Below are 17485 nucleotides of genomic sequence, written 5' to 3' on the forward strand. Positions count from 1 at the left end.
GGGTTTAGCTTCATATCATACCTTCTCAAAGTGTCAAAGACCTCTTGGAGGTACTTAGGATGTTCCTCCTTCTTCACACTTTTGACCACCATGTCGTCGATTTAGGCCTCGACCATCTTTCCCTACATCTCGTCGAAGATCTTGTTAGCAAGACGCTGGTAAGTTGCCCCGGCATTCCTGAGTCCGAAGGGCATGACTCTATAACAGTAGGTGCCTTTCTCTGTTATGAAAACAGTTTTCTCCTCGTCCTCTGGATTCATTGGGATTTGGTTATAGCCAGAGTATGCATCAAGAAATGTGAGCCTTGCAAAACCAGTAGTAGCATCAACCATCTGATCTATTTTGGGTAATGGAAAGCTGTCTTTAGGGCAGGCTTTGTTGAGCTAAGTAAAATCTATGCACACCCTCCATTTCCATTCTTCTTCTGAACTACTACCACGTTAGAGAGCCATTGTGGGTAATGCACTTCTCGGATGAAACCCGCCTGAAGCAATTTGCTTACTTCTTCAGCTATAATTTGGTTGCGCTCAAGAGCGAACCTTCTGTGCCTTTGCTTAACTGGTTTGAACGTTGGATCCACCTTCAGGCTATGGCATGAGATTAAAGGAATCCCACCATATCTGAATGCTCCCAAGCAAATGCATCTGCGTTCTGTCGAATGATATCGATTAATGTTTTCTTTTCTTTCGCTGTGGAGGAAGAACCTATATAGGTGACCTTCTGAGGATCGCCGAGGATTACTTCGACAGTCTCCAGAGCCTCCTTAGTAGGCTTTTCAGCTTCGGCCTCATCCTCTGCTTTCAAATACCTGGGCAGAGGGTTCTGTAATTGCTATTTGGACATGCTCCCAGGAGGTGCGATTGGTTGGGACTGTTTTATTACCTTCTTTGCTTCATTCTGTGTCAAAATGTACCATTCTTTGGCAGCGACTTGATCTCCCGTAAGATTAATAACCTCTTTATTGTCCGGAGACAAGCATTGCATCACTTGATGAAGGGTAGATGGAACCCCGTTCATTCGGTGGATCCAACCTCTTCCCATAATAAGATTATAAGAAGGGTGGATCTCCGTTAGAACAAAGTTCTCCTTCAGTGTCCTCTTTGCCGTGGTCACGGATAGGTCAATTACCCTAAGGGGGTCCACCTTTGTGCCATCAAACCCCATCAAGGGGCTAGAGGTGGCCCGAATTGATGATGATGAAATCTCCAGCTGCTCAAAGACCGCATTTGTGATGATATTGGCACTACTACCTAGATCTATCAAAACCCTCTTAATCATGCAATTCGCCACTAAAAGACTGATGACCAACGAATCCTCGTGGGGGAGTTGAACTCTAGATATATTTTCATCGCCTAACCTAATATTGATACTTCCTGAAGCGATAGTGTCCACTGAGGATAACCTTTTTAACTTATGGGTTGTCCTCAGTCGGGATCTATATACCTCCTCTGATTCTTGATCATCCTCCGATCTTCCATGTATTGCCTAGATGACCTTTACTTGATTACCTTTGACTTTCCGAGGATTGACCTCCCGGGGCTTCACGTACTCCTTTGTTGTGAGGTAGTTTGCCAATTCACCTCTCATTATCATGTTTTCCACCTGCCGCCTAAGGGATCTATAATCATTAGTTGTATGCCCGTAATCTCTATGGTAGGAGTAGTGCTTGTTCTTGTCTCTCTGCTCCAAAGGTTGCCTTATTGGCTGAGGGACTGCAAACTTCATCTTATTCTCTTGGAATAGCCGAGCCAAGGTTGTGTGAAGAGGTGTGAATCTTTCCTCTGTCCTTTGCCTTTTCTCGGGTATTTGAATGACTTATGTTGAAGCGTGCTGGTTTTTTCGGCTTTTTGAGTTTGAAACCCTTTCCTAAGGCTTGTTCTCCACTATGACGAGGGTGGCATGTTGCACTCGGTGGGCCACATTCTCTTTAAGCCAGATGTAGATCTGTGCCCTAGCATTAAGAGTCTGCATATCCGGAGGGGAATATTTAACTAAGGATGTATGAAACTTGGTTCCCTGAATCATTGCAAGTTTGAACGTTTCTATTGCGGTATCAGGATGGCAATCTGCTATTTCCGAAGCCTCCATGTTAAATTTGGACAAGAAATCCTGTAATGTTTCGCCTTTTTTTTGCCTTATAGTGAAAAGGCTAGCAATATTTTTCTTTTGCTTCTTATTACCGCAATACTGCGCCAGGAACATAGCGCACAGAGTTTTATAGTCTGGAATAGATTTGTGTGGCCTATTCCTGAACCACTCCAGCGCAGCCCCTGTTAGACTGGTAGGGAAAACTTTGCACATCCATGGATCATTGTGATCGTCCAGAGCCATCTTTTGTGCGTAGTGATCTAGGTGCCGAGAAGGATCTCCCGTACCATCAAACTGGGTAAAAGAAGGCATGGTGAATTTCTTAGGTCTGTCAACAAGGTACACATCATCAGTGAATGGGGTCCTCAAGAGAGAATTTTTATGTTCCCTGGCCATCTCGACAGGCGTTCGAACTCTCAGAAATCTCTTTTCGTCGAAGGCCTCCTTTACTCCTGCACCATCTGGAACACTATTAGACCGTACCATAAGCTTACGGTTGGACTCGGCCTGTTCGTCCTGCGTGCGACGAGGAAGAGTGTCCGAAGCTACCGCCTTGGACCTTGTCCTCTGCTCTTGCTGAACTTCGCTGGGCCGAACTTCATTAGGCCGAACCCCATTGACCTGAAGCTCGTTAACCTGAAGAGCGTTTTAGTCAGGAAGAGGCGCAACCACATCAACTGGTGGTGGCTGAGGTGTCAACTGAGCCATAACAGTTTGAAGGGTGTCGTTTTGCTATTGAAACAATGCAATCTGGGCTACGCTGACTTCGTTCGTCTGACGAAGTGTTTCAAATTGGTACAAAAACTCTTCTTGCATCTTTTGCATCAACTCCATCTGCTTATCAGCCGCCGTTGATTCTCCGTTCGACATTCCAGATCGTGGAAACAAAAACAATTTGAAACAAAAGTGGGACTATATTTCTATACGTTTCCCACAGACGGCGCCAAAGTGTAGGTGCAAAATTTCTCTCTATTAAAATAAATAAAAAGAAAAATACAACTCACTCAGAACAAGCAATTATAATACTCAGAGATAAGTGTATAATGCTCGATAGGCCTCTATTTATAAGAAACAAGGTGGTGGAATTATGGTAGGACTCACCTGGCTTGTCCCCCAATCCATTCCATATATGACATTCTTTACAATTATAATCCTTTCCTTTTTACAATTCTTTCCATACAAAACTTACCTTGCACAGAACTTGCTCTCTTTGCTGAATCATTTGTCTAGCAGGACTGGTCTACCTTTAATTGAGATTGGGCAGTGCATGGGTTGATCCAAATAACTCGGTAAATAGGCTTGGAATTCAACCTTGGTGTGATAACCCTCGGATCCGAGACACGGGTTGATCAGGCCCAGGCCCAAACCCGAGGGATATCAAACAATTAATATTTTAAATCAAACACGGAATACAAAATTGATTTAAGAAATAAAAATAATAGAAGCTGAAAGGAACTAAAAGTAGAATCCGCAAAATATTATAATTATTAAAATCCATCAAACCCAAACTCCAAAACTCCATCAGTTTACAACTTGGGAATCCATCAATTGGACCCCTTATTAAACTTCTCAATCTGAAACTGAAATAACAGAAATAAAACTAAAGCTAACATAAAGTAGATCCCTACGTAGTGGGAGGAATGAGTAGCTGTATCGGCTCTGCACGTTCAAGCTCTAACCCTGGAACTGACGAACACCTGAAAAATAAAGGAGTGGGTCAGGCCCACATGCAAGTCCTGATCTACTACAATCCAAACAGTAATCCGATACGCAGATACATCCTAGGAAGACTCAACAATATCTAGAGTAGTCCATATCTATATAGTACACACTAATAGGATGCTCGCTAGTTCAATAGGTTTGTCTCAGCCTGAATAGAATGCAACATGCGAATACGCACCCTAAGGTGGGCATGAGTACCTAGACCTACCAGGGAACAACACCTATGTCTAGTTATCCATCCTAGGCAATATACGCGCCCTAACTATGGTCCTGAGACTCAAACTCATACCATATTACTATAAAATATATATATATAATCCATACTCCTCCTAATACAAAATACCATCCAACTTTGTAACAGTTTGATATATTGTATAACAAATCCATCCTGAACCCATAGTAGTTCATTCAATTCTCAATTGATATGACCCAAGTAGGTGATGGACTTAACCCATATGGTTAATCCATACCTTAATCCAAATTAGTTAGAACTTAGTGTTTGATCTAGTTTATACCTAGTATGTCACCGTCCCATACCGGTACATACCATCCTTCGGTTACCATAGTTGATAACAACATTAAATAATCATCAACTATTATCCATAATATGTATCAATACCATTTAAAACATATACCAAGACAATAAGAATTATTACAGAATCCAAATATCACATTTTAATCTTTTAAAATGCTAATACAAGTCGCAGTATTCTAATCCTCCACAAAATCCTTAGATTGATAGAGTTTATAAACAACCCTATCAATTCATTCCAAATCAAGAACAGATAGTTTCACGCACTTACTATTCTTATACTTCTGTATAAATACAATAAAACAGTAAATTATATAATACAGAAATTCCACAGTCCAATACATAGTTTATTGTCTAAATCAGTCAATAAAACGATACAACTACAACCGTTTGAGTATCCAATGTAAATCCAACCCAAGTATAGTTAAACATAATTAATTCACTATACTTATTACGCTGGAAAAATATATGATTATACATAATTAAATTATATAAATACACTCTGCCAAATTCCAGTAATATAAAACCCACCAGACAGTGTGAAGGTTACTAGTTTTCCTAACTGAATGTTATTCCTTGATTAAATCAATTTATAAATTAATGTTTCACTATTGTTTTACAAGTTTTTATCAGTGAAATTCACCCTCCAGTAGCTTTAAGATAGCTTTAAAAATCAGTCCTAACCAAACAATCCTTAAAATCCAAAATAGACGCACAAATAGGAGAGAGCAGGCTCTAAAAATTGAAGAGCCTGCTCTTTGGGCAAGGAGAGCCGGCTCCCCACCCTTGGGAGCCGGCTCTAGGTTGTTGAGAGCCGGCTCTCAACCCTAGAGAGCCGGCTCTAGCTTTGTGTGAGCAGGCTCCTTCCGTTTTTCTGAGCCTGCTCTCACCCCTAAGAGCCGTAGCCTGTTCTCCTCTCGTCTTCTCTGACTCCGGTGAATTCAAATCTCTGAACTTAGTTTTATCCATGTTTGAAAGTCCCATCCTCTTCCAGATTAGTCATACACAATGATATTAAATCAAGACATGAATTTAAAACACAAATTGCATTTAAAACATAAGTTGTTTCACAACGGCAGTTAAGTTTCAGATTGAATTTTTAAACAACTATTAACAAATTTACTTTCATGCAATTAAACACTAATTACAGATGCAGAAAAGATGCAATTAAGTCTGATTTTAATTCCTGGAGTCTTGCTAAGCATGTACAGAACACAGGTTAAAGAGAATAGAGCGGAACAGAAACTTGCCTTCAGTTTCAGACTGTGGAACTGCAGACCCCTGTCAACTCCGGCAACGATGGTTGTCTTAACTCCCTCTGCTGCTCCTAATTCAATCCCCAACCTTCTCCTTAAATTCTTCCTTTAATCCCCAAAGGTTCTCTCTGAAACTCTCTACAACTCTCTGTTTTTCCCTCTCTGAAAACCTGATACGTGAATGCAGGTTGTGTGATGTTTGTTTGCTAAACCCTAAACCCACATGAAGAAATATATTTATAGGCTTAATTCTCTAACCCTAATCCGTATATAGCTAGAGCCCTAATGCAAACCCTTAGTCGGCCCATGCAAATGTCCAAGTTATAATACACGGCGACTTAATACAACCTAGGTCGGCTACAGTAACTCCAACCCTAACTGACATATACGTAAATCAACTTAATTATATAATTTAACATTTAAATAACTTCCACAGAAATATAATCCTAATCTAAAATAAATTAACATTTAACTTAACCCAATTCAAAATAATCCAATAACAAAAACAATAATATTAATAAAAGAAAACAATTAATTCAAATAAAAGGACAAACAAGCAGATAATCAATTATCAAGCAAATAATCCAATAAAATAATTAAATACAATAATAAAATAAAATGCAATTAAATACAATAATTAAATTCCAGAACTGTCCGTTTAAAATTAGGGGTATTATACTTGGCGCCCCAGGCTGTTGACGTCTGGGCTTAGTAAATGGGCCGAATGGCCTGAGTCAGTGGTCTATATGGAAGCAAGACTTTGCCTGGGCTTGATCCGAATTGGGTTCTCCCAATTTGGGCTTGATACCGATCGGGCCCTTGTTATATTTAATATAAATTTATAGTGTGATGACGTGGATGATTCTTATTAGAGGGGGGATTTTTTCCCTCCACAATGAGGTTATCCAAATCTGTATTATTGTCAAGACCGTGATCTTGCCATGGGTGTTAGTTGTTGTTGGTAGCTTTTGTTTTGGTGGATCGTTGTGGTTCTTGTATGGATGCTTTTGTGTTCTCTTTTCCTGTAAATGCCGCATGACGCTTTTCTTGTCAAGCCAAAAAAAAAATTTGCGAGGAATTTACTTTCTAACAACGAAAGCATCCAATTCCTAGCTGTTGAAATATTCTCTATTAAGGAACCGTTGACAGCCAGTGAAAAGTATGTGTGCATTCATTATTATTGTTAGTATTACTATTATTCTGGTTTCTTTTTTGAGGTTAAAGCAAATGATTTAGATATAACTTAAAAGTAATTCTATAATTGTTGATACTGCTTCACACCTCTTTTATCTCTTAGTCGCTGTCACAATGTCGTCTACTATATATTTTTTCTTTAAATATATATTTTTTATTCACTCTGCTCAACAAGTAGCTAGGTAGTGAGCTTCAGTAAAAGCCAATGTTCTGTTTTGTAAGATCATTCCTCTCGTGCGGGAGCTCAACACGGGCCGGTTGGAGCTCCGCGTAGCCTACCTTGGGTGTGGTGTTGTGCACCAATGCTTGGTGCAAAGCATTGGATTCCCTCCGCACAAAAAAAAATAAAATAAAATAAAATAAAATATAAAAAATTAGAAGATGCACAGACCTTTTGTTTGGTTGATCGGAACTCAAATGAGTAACCCCTTTTATTGTTTCCATTGAATGTTAAGAGAAACAAGAAATACTATGTGACTTTGAATATTATTTTATCACTATGCTCTTCGTGTTTAAAGTAATGCAAATGTGACACAATAGATTTTAATAACTAAGACAGCTAGAAGACTAGAAGTATGGTAAGCAAAGTTTTAGCATATATATATATATATTCATGTTGTGATTTATTATTATTACTATTATTATTATTATTATTAATATTAGCATAGAACATACATACAGATAAAGGAAAGTTAGTAGTTAGTGGGAATAGTGAAAGGGGATTCAAACTTAGGAGCATAGGACGGGGGCAGTTAAGTACTGATCCTTTACTACTCCAGCAATTCCGCGGAACCTAAGTTATCACTAATAGTACATTTAAGTTTTATGATTGATGTTAGTTAGGTTCTTTAATGGGGATGGGGGAAGGAAATTTTAACCTAGGAGCATAGACCGATGTTAATTAGGTACTTGCACTCCAACTCAGCAGCAGAAGAAAGCAGAATGTAATAATAAAAAATAAATAAAAAATATAAAAAAATTAAGCTCTCTTTTGTATTGCACTCATCCAACACACATTGCACAAACTGATAGGTGAAAATGATACCCCTACAAAAGTGGTTTTGCTTCTGTTGGCCCCAATAAGTAAGCCATTCCATGGCTACAGATTGAATCATAAAATATTGTTCAGTGGATCCACATGTGAAAACCAGACATGAAAGTGAACAGAGAACCCTTCTATATCACTTGATACATTTTATATAGAATGCTTTACAATTTACAATCATATTTTTTCAAATGGAAATTACACTTTTCTTTTGTCAAAAGCCACTTGACTGCATAATTGGACAAAAAAAGATTGTAGTTTGCTTTTGCAATTTTGCTTTCGGTTTTTCATCTTTCACCTTTTTAAAGTGTTTCCATCTTCATTTTTTAGGCAAACAACAAAAAAGGCTGTGCCTAACAGGAAAAGAATCTGGTTCTTACCCAACGTGGCGTCCCGGGATTGCTCAATACCAAAATCAAATTGTTTTAAATCATTTCTTTCCATTTTTTTTTAACTCCATTGTTGATGAATGGTAAGCTTGAAGGTTCATAGAAAGACACAATTTCCCTAGTATGCAGGTTTGCTTTTCTTTCACCTTTATTAAATGGGCTTTAGATATGAGCCCATTAACTTCTATAAAAACCCATCAAATGCTCTAGTATTCCTTCATGCCAAACATTTCTTTAAACACTCTCTTTTCTACCAAACCTCTCTCATACTTCAATTTCCAACTTCAATCAATTTTAATTTTTTTTTCAAAAAACTTTCTTTTATACTATAGCTCTCATAGTTCAATTTTTCTATATTTTCTTCTAGATTCAATCGTTTTGCTACGATATTTTTCCGTAGCTAAAACCGTGTTTTGTTTTGTTGTAGCTCAAGTTAAAAATGAAGAATTTTTTCCCACAATTAAAAATGAAGAATAGTGCTTCTGTTTACTTAAAACACATGATCTCTGTGTTGTGTTCTATGGCCAAAAATAAATCAATGGCCATCAAAAGCAAAACGGACGCTATGAGAGCGCGGCTCATCGTGTTCTCATTGGTGAAGAACAAGAAGCTCTCGCTCGATTCCATCACTCACAGGATTCATGCCATACTAGGGCAGCAAAACAGGGGAGGCAGCCACGACGAGAGTGATCAGAGCAGAGCCATCGTGCTATACAACGCCTCGGAGCCACACGGGAGTTCAGTTAGTAACACCCTGCAGCCCAGTAAGAGGCTGGAGGGCTATGTATACTACGACGAGGATGATGATGATGATGGTAAGTATCCGGATCTCAGGCACTCGTTGTTTGACGAGGCTGATGAGCTGGACTTGGGCGATCCCAACGGATCAGTGATCGATCTGGTGAGGAATTCCAAGGAGGAAGGAGAGGAATTCAGCCTTGAAGACGAGATTGATCACGTAGCCGACTTGTTTATCATGAAGTTTCATAAGAAAATGAGAATGCAGAAGCTGGCTTCATTCAAAAGGTATCAAGAAATGCTTGAGAGAAGTGCTTGAAACGTATACTACTAATAATCATTGATGCAGAGGAACCAACAAAAAAAAAAAAGGGTCACTCATCAGCTTTGCAATTTCCCTAACTTCACAAGATTGCCCGCCAGAATTGAACTTCCTTGTCCTCTGAATTTTTTTTTTTTTTTTTGAAATATTATATGAATAATGTCAATGGGCTTGGTCTAGGGTACTGCTATATTTAGCCAAAACATGTAATGCTCCATCTTTTCTTCTTCTGTACTGAAAAATTACACATTAATGTATTAAAACTATTACTATTATTTTTTTTGTTGGACGATGGTGGTGTCGGGCTTTTTCACTCTCATAATCCACTATACGGACACATGCAGGACCTACATTGAATAAATTTTTTTTTTTTTAACTTATATACAGTACTAATTAGTTCTTTTTCAACTATATACTCATAAAATATTACTGTTGTCAAATTACTAAGGTTTTGTTTGGATACATAGGGAAGAAGAAAAAAGAAATGATAGTATTAGTTATGAGAGAAAAGAAAAGAAAGGATAACAATAATTTGTATTTATATTTAGATAGATAGAAGAGAAAAGAAAAGAAATTAAAGTAATCTTGTTTGTATATGATATAAGAGAGAAAAAAAGAGAATTAATAACAATCAAATTATTATCACATCATTTTAAATAGAAGAGATATAAGTGAAATAATAATAGTTTTTTCTTTTTAATTGTTAAAGGCACTTTCAGGATTATAAAAATACTACTTAAACAGTATCATTTATCTCCTTATCTCCTCATTTTTTGAGAGATATGAAATGAGGAATAAGGAGGGATAACCCCTATATCTTCGTATTCCTTTTTTTCCCTCGTTAAACTACCCAAACACACTTAAACCCTATCCTTTCTTTTCTTTTTCTTTTCTTTTCCTGTCTCTCTCAATCATCCAATCCAGTACACTCTAAAAAATTTCATTATTTCCCCTCACCTTATTTTCCGTCCACATGCACCAAAAAAAAAAAAATAGAATACGACAAGGAGGGAGGGTTAGTAAAGTTGGATAAGATTGGAATGGGCATACGAACATGTATTGCTTCGATCGTTAAATTCTAGTTGATCTTGAATGATTCTAGAGTGCATTTAAAAAAAAAAATAAATAAATAAATAATTTGAAAATGCTTTTAGGGCCGACTCGGTCCATGCCGAGCACTCACATGAAAGGGAGATTCCACCACTGTGTGAGTGATCAAATCGGGCCAAGCCAGCCCAAGTAGCCAGAATAAAAATAATAATAAATAAATAAATAAATTGAAAGTATATAAATCCAAAACAACAACAATTAAGTATTTTTTCAATTATTTAGGCTGAGTAACATGAATCGTATGTTAATAGCTTAACTCAAGCACAATTTGATTTAACCCAACCCCAATTCTGAAAAACAAAAAAAAAAAAAAAAAACTGCAAGTATGTGCGAACTAAGAACCTAATCCTAGTTCTTATCCAAGAATTAAAAAACTAAAAGAAAAACTAACCAAATTCTAATTGTGAAATGACTCCAAAATCAGATTAAATATTGATTGTCAAGCCATGTAATAATTAGATTTATGTCCAAAATGATTCAGGACATAATTGGTTCCCGCCAATCATCATTAGACACCTAAGATAAAATTGAATAAATCTTACACATTTTCGACACAATCGCTTATGTGTCCAATGATGATTGACTCCGAACAACTAATTCCAGGATCATGTAATAACTTCTTTCCAGTATTAATGGTTCCGATCCATCACCATTGACATTTAAATAAATGTATCAAAAATGTATAAGATTTATTCAACTTACGTTCAAAAATAGTGATTGACCATGCCGAGGAAGCATTCATTCTTATTCTTCTGTTTTCATTTCTCAAAATACTTCGATTGGTACGTGCAAGAAATAAGCTAATGACCATGTAATAATTTTTCCTTCTTAAAATATTTTCAAAATCTAGATCTAACCATTAACAGAAAAAAAAAAAAAAAAAAAAAAAAATTACATGCTCATCTTTGTAAGATGAAGTAATGCATGCAACAACTCTAAGGGGTTGGCCTAGTGATAAAATTACTTGGGCTTTGATATCTTTCTAATACTAGGTCTAGGGTTCTATTCCCACGAGGAGTTTACGATTGCTTGAGGCTACGCCTCCATAACCATACTCAATAACTTACCCCGTCCGAGATGGGGAGACGCCCTTCCTGCATTATCGAAAATCAGTTGGGGTGAAATTTCGAATACCCCAAATTATTCCAAAAAAAAAAAACAAAAAAAAACAAAAACGAAGAAGGTGTAAAGTTATACATGCATATGTGCAACCATATGCACAGTACATCATTTTTTGTTTGGGTTGAAACTGTTTTTAAGATAACCAACCAAACAATCCCTAAAAACCATGCTCTCCTTTCAAGCTAAAATATCTTAATACATCTGTTGTCTGTCTTCTGATACAACTGCACATGGGACTACATAAAGTGAGAGCACAAACCAGGTACAGTAACAGCTGTGACCCACGTGAAACTTCTTTTTTCAAACAAAAATCAAAGTTTTAAAAAGAAACCAAAAGTACACAACACCAATAAAGTGTGTCACACCATTGTTTTTATTTTTTTATTTTTTTATATATATATAAAATGTTGCATCAATCAAATTAACTAAGCATTTTTAAGATAAAATGTGTTACATTAAGTTTTTAGCATTCTCATTAATACATGTTGCGTCCTCCTCTAAGTTTGTCCCCTATTATGTGGATCACAGCTGGCTTTCATTCTACTTATTACAATATAAGAGTCCAAAATTACATAATCCCAATTTATAAATCCTTTTTCAAAATATAATAAATTATTATTTATCTCGAAATAAATATACGTAAACATAAATATTTAATGTAATTTATATAAAAGTAATATAATTTTTACAATTTGTACATATAATTATAAATAAATTAATAATTTTAAATTTAGAATTAAATGTTTGTTTTTTTTTATTTTTAAAAAATTATATTATTTCTTAATTAATATGTAATATATTTTAAATTACATTGAATTTTATTTTTTTTAAAAACAATAATTACAAAATCTAATTTCTTGTACACAAAGTGACAAAACCTAATAATTTCAATTTAGTTTCTAGCTGTGCAAAGTGACAAGAACATCTCCATCAAAGCTAATTTCAGTTGACTCACTCACATAGTCACATATATGTGATTTGTAATAATTTCTCAAAATAAATAAATAAATAAATAGAAATATGTATCACAAAATTGAATCCATAAAATAATTAACAGTAACAGAATAAGATCTCAAAATCAACAGTAAATCAGACCATATAATCGCCATCATCAACGTCTACTACAAAAGAAAATAAAAAATAAAAAATAAATAAAATAAAACCACTACATAAACCCTAAAATCATCCACTACTGCAAAGTATAAAACATCCAGATCAGATCTAAAGCAACACCGCCGAAGCGAACACGAGTGCAGATACAGATCCGCCGAAGGCAGCTCTTATCAGACCGGCGGAATTCGGAGTCGACGACGGAGATTCGCTGGGAGTAGTAGAGATCGATGGAGAATTGGCGGCGGGAGACGATGCGGGAGACGGAGGAGCTGGCGGAGAAGTAACAGGAGTTGAGGTCGGCGGTGAGGTTGTTGGCGCGGAGGTCGGCGGTGAGGTTGTTGGCGCGGAGGTCGGTGGCGCCACGACGGGAGCGGGAGCCGCCACCGGCGACTTAGTCGGAGAAGCAGTCGGCGAAACGGTCGGCGTAGCCGCCGGAGCCTGAGCGAGAGCAGATCCAACCACCAGAGCAAAAATCACAGCAAACACCACTCTCGAGTAAGCCATTCTCGTCGCTTTCCTCTCTCTTCAAACACTGAAAACAGGATTTTAGAGAGAGAAACCTAACGATCACAGATTCACAAGTAATTATAGAGAGAGACTTGTAATTCTAGAGAGTGTGTGTGTTTTAAGAACTGAAGCGACAGGGAGGAGGAGTATTTATATAGGATTGAAGAAAAAGAGACTCCGTTTTTTTTTTCTAAGTCGGGGTGTGGACGATTAATTTAGAACTAATTAATTTTTCTCTGTTGTCTAATCATTAGTTGACAACTCAGCAAACTCTCATCGAATCCTAGCCGTTATTTTTAATTACTTTACGGGAAGCACACATCTGGAACGTCCACGTTTTGTATCGTAAATCTCACCCGTTCAGTGGGTCGCTATGTCAGACGGTTGTTCACTTCTCTTTCAGCCTCAAAGCATCCTAACCGCCCACGTCTTTGATGGAAAATCTCAGCCGTCCAATTTGTTGATAATTAGACAGTTGAGATTAGATCTACGATTCTCTATTACCGTTGATCATTTATAATTTATAGAAAAATGTGTATATATATCCTAAAAATAAAAAAATAAAAAATAATAGTATATATTTTTTTATATATATATATATATCTCTCCTCGTAACGGTTATGATTGGCACGTTCTCGGTAGATTATTTTATTGTTTCTTGTGGACTGTCAATAAATGACGCCAACGGGCAAATTACAGATCACATACCTTAATATTTTGTTTTGTATTTAATTTTCTACATTAATCAATATTATATTATTATAATCTTATCATGTCATTATTAGTACCACTTTTGTGGGTTTTAAAATAATTGTTTTTGGAATTTAAACAGCTTGAAATGTTATGGTTGTTGAGAGTTTTGGCGATTTTAGGTTTCTAGCTCTTTTTCGTATCAATTTATAGGTTTGGTTGTTGAGAATTTTATGGGATTTTAGGCTTTTAGCCAATGTTCAAATTAAATTGTTGATTAGATTGTCAAATTCTCACGTAACCTGTAACTAAATATACTATTATTATTATTATTATTATTATTATTATTATTATTTTCAGATGCCTCGATAGCTCATTGGGTTTATTTTCTGTAAATTTTAGAATGCCAAACTTCAACTATTTGCATCTACTAATCTATATAACCTTACCTTGCAAAAAAAATACTCTTTTTTCATTTGTTTTTAATTTCCATCTAGATTTTGCTTGACTTTTTTTGTCAAAGAGTCTTTTTAATTTCGAAAGTTTTGTCAAAAAATTTTAGTTTAATTTTTCATCTTTATGTGGATCACAAGAAAAAAAAAATGTGTATTTATAATTGCGAGTCTTTTATCATTTAACTTCTTTTCCTTTAAATCTTAACTTATTGCCTATTAAAATTTAGATTTTTTTTTTTTTTTTTTGAAAATTTTGTTTATAATTTACATATATATAGAAATTTTTTCGAGATTAATCCAGCTTCCAACCAATTTTTCTAACCTAAATTCAAATTTTGAATGTTGAATTAGAATCAGGCTGAGAAGCTTGGATTAAAAGCGAAATAAATTTGTTTTGCATTGAGTTGAGCCTAGATGAATTTAAGGGACGAAAAAATAGCTTACTCCGTTGAGCGCTTGTCTCGTTTAAAACAGTTTTGGAGGTTGTTTTAGTAGTTTGGGTGAGGGTTTTATAATGAAACAAAGCAAAATACTATTTTTCTCTTATACCTTGTGTTATATACAAAACTACTCTTATTGTTTGAAGAATGCTAATGTTTATTGGGTTAATTTGGTACAATTGTGTGAATTTTGGAAAAAATTTATTTATTTGATTTATATACCTAAGTATGAGTTTTAAAATTTTGAATGAGAAAATTAGAAGAAACAAATAGTTGAAAAAAAGGAGAAGTGAGGAAACTTAAATAGGTGCAGGCCACTGAGTATAGGGGTGTTTTAGGTAAATGGTTTTGAGACAAGACGAAAAACTTAAACCGAAAAAGGGAAGGGATCCTTTCCAAGACTGTCCCATTTGCCATCCCAACCCCTCCTAATCTTAAGTGCACAACACCGTATGGAATCACATAATAAATAAATAAAATCTAGGGGTAAAATCACATAACCTCCCTCAACCTTGAAATTAGTGCAAAAAACCCCCTACTAAAATTAAACGATCCCTTGAAATATAAAAACAATATCACATTGCTCCATTTTCATTTAAATCTACTAAGTCAGTATGAATTGAAAATTTTACCCTTTCTATCTAATATTTGTACACCTACCCAAAAAAAATCACTCTCCTCTCTTTGAACAAACTTAGAGCCATCAAAGTATTGGGTAAAGGTGCAATAGGCAAGGTTTTTATTGTCCATGACCATTCTGCCACTACCTGCTACCCCTTTGCTCTCAAGGTCGTCGACAAATCCATCCTCGACACCAAGCTCGACGCTAACCCCGTGCCCTGTGGGAACTCTCTGTTTTGTCCTATTTTTCAGACCCAACACATTCTTTTTTTCCCACTCTAATCAGATCCTTTGAGACCCATGACTTACATTGAGTTGGGCCTAGAGGATTTTGTTTTGCATTGAGTTGGGCCTAGAGGAATTTAAGGGACGAAAAAATAGCTTACTCCGTCGAGCACTTGTCTCGTTTAAAACAGTTTTGGAGGCATTTTAATAGTTTGGGCGAGAGTTTTATACTCAAAAACTTGATCAATTTCTATTGAGTCAAAAACTGGTAACTCAATCATCTCCTCTTCTTAATCACCATTTTCATCATTTTTGTGATCCATGCATGACTTGTTCAAGTGTATTGCACACTACTTCCAATTGTCCCCATGGACATGTGCTTGATGAACACTATGAACAAGTTAATGTCACATTTGCTCACCTTCTTTCAAATGTTTATGTTCCGGTGTGAAATGAACATTCAAATCCTTTTCAAGCTAAAAATTTTCAAAATCAATATATTCCTCCTCATCAAAGAAATAAAGGTTCAAAATGATTTGTTTCATTCTCTTCTTATCATCAAAGAATGAATCATTTCTTTCATCATCAAGCTTATAATTCTCAAAGTAGCTCTAATCATCCTCATGTACTTTCTAGTAACTCCACATTTGAAGATAAGGTCTTAGTGGCTTTGAATAGTTTGGAAATGAACACCAATTTGTTACATTCTCATTCTCAATCAATATCAAAGCTTAAGTCTCAAATCGGAATGATAGCTAATGCATTGAATGCGAGAGAAATGGGTAAATTGCCTAATCAACCCAAAAGGAACCCAAAAGCCCAATATCTTGTGGAAGCAAACTTTACATCGAGGTGTCCCTCCCAAGAGCAAGTGCAAGCCATTACTACTTTAAGAAGTGGTAGGCAAGTTGACAATAGGGTTAAGCAACCAATTGAAGATAGTGAACCGGTGCAACCAACAGTTGATACTCGTCCTGTTTCTAACCCTACTCCTACTTCCTTGGAGGAAAGTGTAATCATTAAGAAATCTCAAGCTTCTTCATCATCCCCTCAAGTTGCAAGGTCTTATGATCCAAAAGCTCTATTTCCTTATGCTTTGAAAGAGACTTCATCTTTTGGGAGGCAAGAAGGAAAAATCCATGACATGATGGAAGTCTTCAAACAAGTTAACAGAAATCTTCCTCTCTTAGATGCAATTAGGCAAATTCCGCCTTATGCAAAATTTTTGAAAGATCTTTGCACGCAAAAGAGGAAGAGCAAGGGACAAGGCCCTAAAAAAATGTTCATAACGGAGCAAGTGAGTTCCATCATTCAACATAACACTTCACCTAAGTTCAAAGATCCCGGTGCTCCGACCATCTCATGTGTAATTGGAAACCATGAAGTTCGTAGAGCTCTTCTTAACTCAGGGGCAAGTGTCAATTTGATTCCTTACTCCGTGTATATCCAACTAGGTTTGAATGAGTTGAAGCCAACCTCGGTGGTGCTTCAATTAGTCGATAGATCCATTAAAACTCCCAGGGGCATGGTTGAGGACATTCTCATCAAGGTTGACAAGTTCTATTTCCCGATTGATTTTGTGGTTCTTGATACTGAACCGGTTGCTAATCCTACCAATCACATCCCAATCATCTTGGGAAGACTATTTCTTGCCACCGTAAATGCAACTATCAATTGTAAATCCGGGGTTATAGACATTTCTTTTGGTAACATGATGATTAAGCTTAATGTATTCAATGCAAGTTGACATCCCATAGATGAAGACAAGTGTTGCCTCATAGATGTCTTGGATGAGATTGTGGAGGAGTCCATTCCTTCCATGGTTATAAAAAAACCAACCAAAGATAATCTTTTATCTCTTTTAGCCGAGGATCCTCTTGCATCTTGTCTCCTTGAAATGTATGAAAGTTGTGGGT

The 17485-nt window shown here is 36.3% G+C and overlaps 3 protein-coding genes across 3 annotated transcripts; 1 reads left to right on the forward strand and 2 right to left on the reverse strand.

Annotated features, from left to right (window-relative positions):
* Positions 1-600: 600 nt before the first annotated feature.
* Positions 601-1725, reverse strand: LOC132272719 (uncharacterized). The gene is made up of 3 exons (XM_059773814.1): positions 1509-1725; positions 883-1373; positions 601-831 (listed from the first exon to the last, which is right to left on the reverse strand). The coding sequence occupies exons 1-3, from the start codon at positions 1723-1725 to the stop codon at positions 601-603; spliced, it is 939 nt and encodes a 312-aa protein (XP_059629797.1).
* A 6579-nt stretch (positions 1726-8304) lies between these two features.
* LOC132274138 (uncharacterized) lies at positions 8305-9561 on the forward strand. The gene is made up of 2 exons (XM_059775312.1): positions 8305-8355; positions 8654-9561. The coding sequence occupies exons 1-2, from the start codon at positions 8350-8352 to the stop codon at positions 9281-9283; spliced, it is 636 nt and encodes a 211-aa protein (XP_059631295.1). The 5' UTR covers positions 8305-8349; the 3' UTR covers positions 9284-9561.
* A 2980-nt stretch (positions 9562-12541) lies between these two features.
* On the reverse strand, positions 12542-13318 carry LOC132274139 (lysine-rich arabinogalactan protein 19). The gene has a single exon (XM_059775313.1). It carries the CDS (start codon positions 13133-13135, stop codon positions 12740-12742), a length of 396 nt encoding a protein of 131 aa, XP_059631296.1. The 5' UTR covers positions 13136-13318; the 3' UTR covers positions 12542-12739.
* Between the last annotated feature and the right edge of the window lie 4167 nt (positions 13319-17485).

Source organism: Cornus florida, unplaced genomic scaffold (genome assembly GCF_030987335.1).
Source record: "Cornus florida cultivar Cherokee Brave unplaced genomic scaffold, ASM3098733v1 CherokeeBrave_3.0.0_Hap2_Chr09, whole genome shotgun sequence".
NCBI lineage: Eukaryota > Viridiplantae > Streptophyta > Magnoliopsida > Cornales > Cornaceae > Cornus > Cornus florida.

What these genes read in the sequence shown, in the direction of transcription:
- LOC132272719 (XM_059773814.1), bottom strand. Translation starts at nt 1,725, where the DNA reads ATGAAGTTTGCAGTCCCTCAGCCAATAAGGCAACCTTTGGAGCAGAGA. An exon ending in CAATCCTCGGAAAGTCAAAG is followed by an intron (nt 1,374 to 1,508) that starts GTAATCAAGTAA and finishes CTATCGCTTCAG; the next exon opens with GAAGTATCAATATTAGGTTA. An exon ending in CACAGAATGAAGCAAAGAAG is followed by an intron (nt 832 to 882) that starts GTAATAAAACAG and finishes ATGTCCAAATAG; the next exon opens with CAATTACAGAACCCTCTGCC.
- LOC132274139 (XM_059775313.1), bottom strand. Translation starts at nt 13,135, where the DNA reads ATGGCTTACTCGAGAGTGGTGTTTGCTGTGATTTTTGCTCTGGTGGTT.